Source organism: Zootoca vivipara, chromosome 14 (genome assembly GCF_963506605.1).
Source record: "Zootoca vivipara chromosome 14, rZooViv1.1, whole genome shotgun sequence".
Lineage (NCBI taxonomy): Eukaryota > Metazoa > Chordata > Lepidosauria > Squamata > Lacertidae > Zootoca > Zootoca vivipara.
The window spans coordinates 54,055,683-54,063,001 of NC_083289.1; the positions used below are offsets into that span (position 1 = coordinate 54,055,683).

The 7,319-nt window shown below is 54.0% G+C and overlaps 1 protein-coding gene across 1 annotated transcript; it reads left to right on the forward strand.

Moving 5' to 3' along the window:
• Window positions 1–5,537: 5,537 nt before the first annotated feature.
• On the forward strand, window positions 5,538–6,341 carry LOC118092498 (hemoglobin subunit alpha-D). Its single transcript, XM_035130560.2, has 3 exons — window positions 5,538–5,712; window positions 5,805–6,009; window positions 6,118–6,341. The coding sequence occupies exons 1-3, from the start codon at window positions 5,618–5,620 to the stop codon at window positions 6,244–6,246; spliced, it is 429 nt and encodes a 142-aa protein (XP_034986451.1). The 5' UTR covers window positions 5,538–5,617; the 3' UTR covers window positions 6,247–6,341.
• The last annotated feature ends 978 nt before the right edge of the window (window positions 6,342–7,319 follow it).

The window sequence follows — 7,319 nt, forward strand, 5'->3', positions numbered from 1 at the left end:
AGAGGATAAGTTAGCTTCACATAGGCATAGTTTCAGATTTCTTGGGGGGGACACATACCAGTAGTCGGAGGTGGGGACCATTAGTATCAGCAAGTGATCCATGAGGGGCAAGACCTACTGGAGATGCGTCGCTGTGGTCATTAGGCCTGACACTCCTATGCAGATCCTGTTTTTGCTCGGTGTGATGCTCCTGTCAAATGAGGACCACGCCTGGTCTAGGAAGTTTTCATTCAGAGTAGCAGCTCAAGGGGGCCCAAGGGGGGGAGTGGGGAGGTTCACCACCACCACCACCCCTTTATCCCTCAATTGCCAGGCTAAATAAACTGGAATAATTACAGAGGATGGTATGGGGAGGGGGAATCCCCAACTGCAGAGTCCCCCAGAAGAGAAATTCCCATCTCAGATCCTCTGGGAGGACAATGCCTGTGTGGTCAGAAAAACAAGGAATTGCAATGCACAGTCAGCAAAAATGGACTCGGGTGGATTTTCAATTAATTCTTTCACTGAGATGTCTTCTCCTGTCTGCTTAAGAGGCACTCAGAGCAGCACTGGACGGATTGAGGAACGGATTCCGCCCTCCTGGGTTCTGCCCTGAAGCAGAGCTCCGTTGCCTCCACGAAAAGACATCTTTCTTTCTGCACCCGAAGCAGCAGGGAGCACAGAGTCCCGTGCCTGCCAGTTTGGTGAGATCGCAGGAGAGGAGCATCCCTCAGGATGAGGCCAGCAGGGTGGCTTTCTGCGCAGAGATCGTGGTGGGCGGAGAGCCCAGGCTCCTTCTCCTCCTTCCTATCACCCTGGCCACCCCCTGCAAGCTGGAGGATAAGGCAGGCTGTGTCTCTGAGGAGATAGCGGGAGGGAGGGTACTCTGGCAGGGCAGCTCCCTCAGGCCTCCAGCAACTCTGGCTCTTTCTGCCAGCCAAAGAGTCCAATTCTTCACTGGGAAAGAAATAAGCAGTATAGATGGGGATGAGGACTCCTAAAGTGGCTGCCCTAGAAGGAGAAAGGGCAGGGCCCTTCCTTGCCCCCAGGCCTGCTGCCTAAAGGGGTCGTGGGGGGGGAGGACCAGGGGGCTTGGAGGAAAAGAAACACCCAGACATTTCTGTGCTGTTTTGGGGGGGGACTTTCCAACCTACGCTTCAAGCTCAGGCTTGCAAGATTCCCTCTCAGCCATGCAAAAATAAACAAGGAGCTCTTAATGACTTGCACACTTGCAGCACCTGTCCCTAGGTGTGCATTGCGACCTCCTAACCAAGGCGAGTTGTGGTGGTTGTTTGTGTCTTAGGACTCTGAATAAATAAATACATATTTTAAAAAATAATAATTTTTATTTGCCTTTTAAAAATACACACAACAAACATCAATTCAACATCCAAATATTGAGATTACCGTTAACACTTTGAATCTCTTAACTTCCCTCCATCCCTTCCATGGCTCCTAGTACAAATAAATACATCTGCATATCAATAATTATCTAAATATTTTCCTTCTGAATTATCCATAGTTTGCGTTACTTTACAAGTATAATGAAAATCCTGCCAATGTTTTAATCTGCTTGCAGTGGTCTCGTATATAAATTATAAATATTTCCCATCCTTTTAAAAGTTATTGTATTCTTGATTTCTGAGCTCTCCATTTAATACACACCATTTAATTACACACACACACACACACACACACACACACACACACACACACTTCAAATGAAAGTGAAAAGTGGGGAAGAGGAGAGTCGAGGGGAAGGAGATATGAGGGTGAGGGCCTGGCTGAATCCTTGCTGCCCAGGGAAGGGTCCCAGATGCTGCTGCAGGAGATGGTTCTCCAGGAGGGAGAGGGAATGGAGGCTCTGCCTCTTGACCAGCTCAGAACTTGAGATTGAGCCAGGAGGTTGAAGTGGAAGGATGGAGAGTTCTGAGGATGCACATGAAGGCGATCACTCACAGGCCTCTTTGGCATTGGCAGCAGGGAAGCAGGTCGCCAGATGTCCTTAATGAGCCAGGTCAGTTTCAGTAGCCCATTAGTCTGAGAGTGGGCACAGACATCTGGATCCTCGCAGCTGGAAAGGCAGCTTTGGAGAGGGACTTTCTGGAGCAGAATATGGTGGAGAAAGGGTTAAGCACCCCCCCTCCTGCTTCTCTGCTCAGAATCGCAGCTCCCCGTTCGCCAGAAGGCCTGCTTTTCTGAACAACACCTGGCAATAAATCCATGAATTACTAGTAACTTCCCTTCCGGCATTGGCCAGCCCAGGAGGAGCCTCACAGGACCTCCAACACGGCGACTCATGCGGACTCTCCAGGAGGAGGATGTCAGGGGAAATGGTATGGAAGGCTGTGGGAGAGGCGTCAAAGGGAGGTCGCTCTCACCCTGCCCTTCTCTCAGCAAAGAGCTGGGGCAGCAGGACAGTCAGGCAATGACCAGTGACTATGAGGCAAAGTGTAGAAGCAGCCTGCCTCAGGCGGGAGAATCCCATGGGGCCTGCTGCCAGGGGGTCCTGCTGCGGCTGTGGCAGCTGCTTCCAGGGAGATCTCGCCAAAAGTCCCTGCGCGCCCAAGCCTGCAACACCTTCCCCTTTTTGCCTCAGGTGGTGAAATGGGATGGGCTGCCCCTGACTGTGACTGTTCCAGAATCAGAGCTGAACCCAAACTTGAATGGATGGAGAAAATAAGTTTCAGCCAAGAGTGCCTGGAGCTGGCCAATGCCTGGCTCCCTGTTCACCTGAGATTCAGGACGGAGAAATGCTTCTTCACACAGTACATGGGCACCAACTAGGGTTTGAGGGCTCTTGGGACCCCCCAAATATTTTGAGGGGCCACCCACCCCAAGTTGATGATTATTGCCATTGGCATTGCCCCTGTGTGAAAGCACCCAGAACATAACTTCTGCCTGGCCCTTCCTCTCACACTCCTCCCACCCTTGGGGCAGGGAGGGAAAGGGAATGTGCCTGTTTAAACATGCTCACCTGGTCCCCAGCAGCTCCCTCCACTCCTCCCACCGCCATTGCAGCTCAGTTGCCAGGCCTGGCTTGTGTCCATGGTATGTTCTGGTAACTGGGAGCGGCCACCGAGACCATATAACACCGGTCCTGAAAGACCTACATTGGCTGCCAGTATGTTTCCAAGCACAATTCAAAGTGTTGGTGCTGACCTTGAAAGCCCTAAACGGCCTCGGCCCAGTAGACCTGAAGGAGCATCTCCACCCCCATCGTCCGACCTGGACACTGAGGTCCAGCTCCAAGGGCCTTCTGGCGGTTCTCTCCCTGCGAGAAGTGAGGCTACAGGGAACCAGGCAGAGGGCCTCTTTGGTGGTGGCGCCCTCCCATCAGATGTCAAGGAAATAAAAAACTCTCTGACTTTTAGAAGACATCTGTTTAGGGACATTTTTAATGTTTGATGTTTTATCATATTTTTAACATTCTATCGGGAGCTGCCCAGTGGCTGGGGAAACCCAGTCAGATGGGTGGGGTATTAATAATGATGATGATGATGATGATGATGATGATGATTAGAGAGCCCATATAGCAAGGACTCAAGGCACAGCACGGTAGGACAGGAGGTGCCAGAGGTCCTCTTGGTTCTGGCTAGTGCTGCCTGATGTTCCCAAGTCACCTGTTGCTGGCCGTTCTTGTTCGGTTTCTGATAATTGGTTCTCATGGGAAACTTACAGATTCTTGCTTCACACAATTAACTCAAGGCAGGCAGTGTCAATTTACTCTTGGCAGAAAGCCAAGGTTTGCCTGGCCTGGCAACAGCTCTCTGACTGGTTAATGACCAGCACTGAACTCTGTTATCTAGGAATGCTAGCACAGTTGTTTCTTGTGGGTGTTAGCAGTAGGAGTACTGCGTATGGTTGGGGAGAGAGAGAGAGAGAGAGAGAGAGAGAGAGAGAGAGAGAGAGAGAGAGAGAGAGAGAGAGAGAGAGGATTTATTTTGCTTTGCTTTGTATGCAGAAACTCTGCTGGTTTTATTTTCTTTTAATAAATCCTGTAAATAGTTATTCTGCATCTAGCCGACTAGTCATTTCCACCTCAACTAGCTTCTGCGCTGTGCAGGAAAACTCTGCTATGTTTGGGCTAAAGCCACTAGAGCTATGCCTGACACTTCAAAATTCTAAGAGTTCTGTATCCTTCCACGACTGTGGTACAAAAGATGAAACTTCCCTTCCCCAAGCACTATAGTCCTGTTGCAAATCTGCCTCCCCAGATCAACTCAAAATCACTACACACTTAATGTAATGTGAAGTTAGGTCCTCAGAATGTTTAATTCCAAAAAGATTTTTTATGCTCTTTTTCCTTTTTTGCTGTATTGTATTTATGTCATGAATATATTCCAAGGATCTCAAGGTGCTCTACGTGGTCCTCCTCTCCCCACCATTTAATCCCCACCACACCCCTGTGAGGGGGGCTAGGCTGAGAACCTCCTGGCACCAGGTCGGGGGATGGGAGGGGGGAAGTGGTGTGTTGAGGGGAGCAGGGATTGATTCGTGGTAGATCTCTGAAGACTTGTTTGTTTGTTTGATAACATTTATATACCGCTTGGTTGTATGAAACAAAACAGCGCTTTTTGTGGTCCCGAATTGTTTAACAAATTAAGCTATTGGAACAAATGAAGGCTGTTTTTGGTGGGGAGGGGAGAACCAGGAATAGTGTGAGAAACCAGGAGTTTGTTCCTGGGACTGAAAACACATCCTTGGCCTCAGACAGACTGCTGCAGGTGTCTCCTGCTTGCCTTTCAAGGATCTCTCGACCCCTTTTTCTGAGCTTGATCATTCTAAGCAAAAAAAAAATCCACCTTTCCCTGCCCGGCTGAACTTAACAATATGCGCTTTACGCATCAGCCTGCCACCTATTCGTCTCCTGCGCGGCCCTCATGCCACCGCCTGGGGCGCCTCGAGAGGCTTTTCAGACGGATACCGTAAATCCCCTGCGTGTTTGATTTGGGATGGGGACCTGCGAGGCCATTAAATCGGGGGCGGGGGCGGGGGCGGCCGGATTTATATGCCGCCGGGCTCTCCCGCGTCGCGAAAAGAGTCGGGGCATCTTCCCGGGTTCTTTGGTCGTCTGAACTTTGGCAGCGCCTGAAGTCCTGTGTCCTCTCCCCACTTGCCACGTGCCCCGGCAGAAGGCTTCCTCAGTCCAAGTGGGATGGCTTTAAACGAGGAGAGAAATTCAGGGAGGAAGAGAGGGCTAACGGGGGAGACATAAAGGCTTCTGAAGGGCAGCTGCTGTTTGGTGGGGAAGGCGCTCTTGCGCTCGGATCCTGCTTGCGCGTTTCCTGCGAGAGGCAGCTGGGTGACCACCGTGAAAACAGGAGGCTGCACGGATCCAGCCGTCTCTTCTGATGCTATTCTGTTCTTCTAAGTCGCCCCCGCCTCCCCTCCGGCAGCACAGACGGCTCTTCCCCAGTAGTACCGCCGTCGCCGAGGCCCCTCCTTGCGCTGTCGGTGGGTTTGGCTGCTCCGCCGCGCAGCCGACCTCTCCGGCAGTCCCAGGGCGATAAGATAAGCTGGGGCGGGCCGAGGAGGGCAGCGCGGGCCGCTATAAAAGCGGCGGCCCCTGCAGGACTCCCAGCTCCGCCACCTCCTGGGACTTACAGAGCAACTCGACCTCCTGCCTGCTGTCAACATGGTGCTGACTGGTGAAGAGCGCAAGCTGATCCAGACCACCTGGTCCAAACTGGCCTCCGAGCACGAGGATCTGGGCGGCGAATGCATGACCAGGTAGGCTCGACGGGGCGGCCAAGGGAGAGAAGCCTCTGGTTCCTCCCGCCGCGTCCTTTTTTCTGACGGCCCCCTTCCATCTCTCCCCGCAGGCTTTTCCAGGTCTACCCGCAGTCCAAGATCTACTTCCCGCACTTCGACCTGTGCCCCGGCTCCAACGACATTCACCGCCAGGGCCACAAGATCATCAAGGCCCTCGACGGCGCCATCAAGAACCTGGACAACATCCGCGCCTGCCTGTCCGATCTCAGCGACCTGCACGCCTACAACCTCCGCGTGGACCCCGTCAACTTCAAGGCAAGCGCGCCGACGGGGCGGACGAGGGCCAGGAGGGGCGCGCCTTGGGTCTTCCCTTGACCGACCCCCCCACCTGACCCCCCCTGTCTCTCTCTCTCTTCTTTGCAGTTTATGACCAGGTGCCTCCACGTGACACTGGCTTCCAGCCTCCGCGGAGACTACAACGCCCTGGTCTACATGGCCTTTGACAAGTTCTTCTGCCTGGTGGGCGAGGTGCTGACCGAGAAGTACAGATGAGCCCCACCCCCCTCTCGCCTCGGAGCTGCCGTTTGCGCCCCGTCTCGGGCACTCCGCCTCCGCTGTGCCACTGAGCAATAAAATGCGTGAACCTCGCTCTGGCGTCCTTCACTTTTCTGCCGTGGGGAGGGGGTCCCATGCGTGGGAGACGCGGGGAGGGGTCTCAGGGGGAGCAGATACTGTATGCCAAGGGGGGCGAGAAAGCCTCAAGTGAGCTTCGCAGAGAAGAGGGTGGGGGAGACAGAGAAGAGACAACCGTCGCCGCCTCGGCAATTCTGCCGTCCACTTCCGAGGGAGCGCACGCCACAACCGCCTCCCCAACTCCCCCGTAGCCCTGTCCCGTTTCGCAGGCACCTCCGGAGGGGAGGGGAGGGAAGACGGAGTCCAGTGCCCGCTGAGACCCCTTTCTCCCCACTTCCACCCCACCAAGTCCTCCGCTAAACGCAGCGGAGCCCGGGCAGAAACTCGACGGAGGGGGCGGTCCAGAGCTCTTCACCCTCAGAGGCAACCTGACCCGGCGGGGAGAGGGCTCTCCCAGGGATCCCGCCGAGGAGGGAGCCCTTACCCCCAGGTGTGCGAGTCTGCCCCCCCCGAAGCATCTGGGGAGGGCAGAAGAAGAGGGAGGCGGCGGGGCTGGGGCTGGCATGAAGGAGACCCCCAGGCTCATTTCTCTGCGGCTTCTACCGTACGTTTCTGATATTATAGACTACAGAGGGGGAGGCTTGCCAACCCCCCGGCCCTGTTTAAAAGGGGGAAGTCCTCTGACTATGCACACATTTTCTCATTTTTAAAGCTGCTCTTTGCTGCCCTGAGGCACCTGGGAATAAGCATCCTTTTATCGGGGGGGGGGAGTATTCTCGGATGCTTTCGAAGTGAACACAACAAAGTGATCGCGCCCGGACGCTGCCTATTAAAAGTTGTTTTTAAAAATACGAATAAAATAAGGAAAGAACTAAGAAAGGGTGCCGGGGCGACCGCCGCCTGCTCAGGTGGGCCCCCGAAGCCCACACCTGTCCCGGGGCGGAGGCAGGCCTCTTCGCCGCTGCCTCGGAATGTGGGCGCCCGCTCTCCCA

Excerpts from the sequence above, each read along its gene's own strand:
- LOC118092498 (XM_035130560.2), top strand. The coding sequence starts at position 5,618 with ATGGTGCTGACTGGTGAAGAGCGCAAGCTGATCCAGACCACCTGGTCC. Across the intron at positions 5,713-5,804 it reads GGCGGCGAATGCATGACCAG|GCTTTTCCAGGTCTACCCGC; the intron begins GTAGGCTCGACG and ends CTCTCCCCGCAG. Across the intron at positions 6,010-6,117 it reads TGGACCCCGTCAACTTCAAG|TTTATGACCAGGTGCCTCCA; the intron begins GCAAGCGCGCCG and ends TCTTCTTTGCAG.